At 32.5% G+C, this 2,784-nt stretch overlaps 1 protein-coding gene across 1 annotated transcript in view; it reads left to right on the top strand.

Annotated features, from left to right (window-relative positions):
- Nucleotides 1-1,087: 1,087 nt before the first annotated feature.
- The window catches only part of LOC118743825 (farnesyl pyrophosphate synthase-like), a 2,712-nt gene continuing 1,015 nt past the window's right edge, over nucleotides 1,088-2,784 (top strand). The window contains exons 1-4 of the mRNA XM_036476589.1: nucleotides 1,088-1,165; nucleotides 2,105-2,175; nucleotides 2,231-2,371; nucleotides 2,437-2,782. Coding sequence (XP_036332482.1) covers nucleotides 1,123-1,165; nucleotides 2,105-2,175; nucleotides 2,231-2,371; nucleotides 2,437-2,782 — 601 coding nt within the window. The 5' untranslated portion in view covers nucleotides 1,088-1,122. The remainder of the gene's footprint in view (nucleotides 1,166-2,104; nucleotides 2,176-2,230; nucleotides 2,372-2,436; nucleotides 2,783-2,784) is intronic.

Genomic DNA, 2,784 nt, shown 5'->3' with positions numbered 1-2,784 from the left:
TATTCGAAGCTAACAATTATAATACTGGGGATTTGATTACGAGTACTAGAAAAGAACGTCAAACTCAACTGGGCATATCAAAACGGTAAGTAAATATTAATTTAAAATTTTTTTTTTACTATTTCTGGAAATTCTTATCAGTCATGCGGTGTTAGGCTTTTGTGCTATTTTTTTTTTCAAACATATAAGACCGAACATTTGACGAACATTTTGTCACCGAAAAATTTAAAAAATCTATTACAAAAACTGAAACAAGGAGTCTACCCGTTACGAAAATTTTGCTACCAGCGCAGAATAGTTTAAACTGTTGAAATTTTTCAGGCTTTTTCGGATTCGTTTTTGAAGTTTCGTTACTTTTTGTGTTTTATTCGAAAATGATTACCACTAAGTATCGATTCATATCCACAGATTCTTTTGCTAAATTCAATAGTCCTTACAGCTCACTATGATTGCAACATTTTCCAAATCGGGGTCTACTGGCATTTATCGGGCAGGCAGATTAAGTATCCTTTCCAAAATCAGCCGTTAGGGTTTTATTCAGCGCTCTGTTAAACAGATGACAGCCAGACGTTGTATCCTTTCCTAAGGCTCAAGGTAAGTAGATTTTCTGAATGACGTTCACCACACCACAGCATCAGAGCAGGACACAAATCTCAAATAAGGACTAGAATTTCTTTGCGGGGTACTGGGCCCTTGCGCCCTTTCTTCAACCAACAGTTTGTTTGTCAACTCAAGGTAATTCGTGTAGCCTTTGATAGTCAGCTCGATGTCGATGAAGGGACCTTTTATTTCCCTTTAAGAGTACCATACCCATTTTTTCTGTATTTATCCCTAAACTTGCTTGAGTTATTTTTGGAGAGTGGCTTCAAAGTACTTCCCATATAACTTTTGTGATGATCCCTGGTGTCTTTTGAAATCTGTCAATATTCAAATAAAGCTAGTCCTTTTTCATTATTACTATTTTTTAAGTCAGGCCTTACTGATGCTGATTTATGTATAAGTAAAAAAGAAAATATTTCTAAAATTAATGTATCCAATATAACGTATGCAAATGAGAAACATATTTTAAATATTATTTTTAGTACTTTATCAATATTGGAAAATCCTTCTACGCCTTTAAAGATGTCAAAAGATGAAAGAAGTGAATTTATGGCCATTTACCCAGGTATGTATGGCATACAATTAATTAGTATGTTTAATTTAGTCTAAGGACCAATTTGATATCAAAAATCAAGGGGCATTTATGTTAATAAATTTAATGCCAAATTTCCACCAGACATTGAAATTACAAAAAATGTCTGCCATTTAAAAAGAAACAAACCTAATTTCTATGTTTGTTTTAACGCCAAATGCAAACCCAGCATAACTATGAATTGATTTATATTTACATATTTATGTAAATGGAATGTTCTTTTTCCAAACGAACGGAAGCTTTTGAACATAATCATCAATCTGAAATGGCTCCAAAGCAGGATCTTCTCCGTATATGCTAAATATTTGTAAGAACATTTTTTATTTTCAGTACCCCTACTAAAGATTTTGATGATTCTACTTCTCAGTAATCAATATTTCGAAAATAAATTTCTGATCGCATAATCAAGTTTAAAAAAATAAAGTTTTTTCCAAGACGAATTAATATAAGTTGATAACATTTTTATTTATCATTTGTATTTTGTTAGTTGTCAAACAAAATTTTACAATTTGAAATTAGCAGTCGAAACACAAAATCAGCTGATCTAGTACCATCACCTTATATAAATTCGCCTTGGTTTTTTCTTTAACCCTAAAAGCCCAATCTACGTCAATCGGGATTTTTTTAATTTGAATACAAAAGTGCGTTCATAATTTGTTGTTTAAAATAAATGTGGTTGTCGTTTTTATTAATAAAACTACGTTTTGTTATTAGCTTATATCACAACTTCAATATTTCTTTAAAAAAAATTAGGCAGAACTAAGTATATTTTAGCTCACAGGTTGTCTTTTAAGTCACCTACGCCTCTAAGACATGCGTTTGAACTTTACGCAACTTTCAAGTAGATTGGGCTTTTAAGGTTAAGGAACTTATTTGAATCAAAAAACATTCAATAACCTGTTGCTTTTTTAGATGTTTTGCAAGACCTGACCGTGATAGCTGATAAATTCAAAAGTAGATACGCTGCAGATGGGCTAATAACGGTAATACAAATACTAAATTTCCAAACAGGGGAAGTTAGACTAAAACATTTTATAGGCTGTAGATTATAATATGTCGCCAACGAATGGGAAATGTGGCCTTATCTCTGTTTTGACATACAAAAGTTTAGCGAAAGGCCATAAACTGAACGCAGAAAAATTAAGACTGGCGAATTTGCTTGGCTGGTGTGTTGAACTGGTGAGAATGGCATGTTTGATATCTAAAAATTAGTTTTATTTTCTACATTTTCAATTGCCTCTCAGCAACATTGTGCTTTACTAATCGCTGATGATATGGTAGACAATGGCATTGCACGTCGTGGCAAGTTGTGTTGGCATAAATTAGAAGAAGTTGGTCTAAATGCCATTAATGACGCGCTAATGATCGAAAACTGCATCTTCGTATTACTCAAAAAGCATTTCCGTTACTTGGATTGTTATGTCGATTTGATTGAATTATTTCATGAAAATACTTTTAAATGCATATCTGGACAATCATTGGATATGCTGCTTAGTAAAAAGAGTGTCGACACTTTCAATATGGACATTTACAACACACTTGTGTTGAATAAAACTTCAAACCACTTCTTCTACTTGCCCATAATGTTGGGT

The sequence above is a fragment of the Rhagoletis pomonella genome, unplaced genomic scaffold (assembly GCF_013731165.1).
Source record: "Rhagoletis pomonella isolate Grant_MI unplaced genomic scaffold, Rhpom_1.0 Rhpom_scaffold_00007, whole genome shotgun sequence".
In the NCBI taxonomy this organism is placed as follows: Eukaryota; Metazoa; Arthropoda; class Insecta; order Diptera; family Tephritidae; genus Rhagoletis; species Rhagoletis pomonella.
The sequence above is the reverse complement of the archived record's forward strand: the minus strand, read 5'-3'. Positions and strand labels throughout refer to the sequence as shown.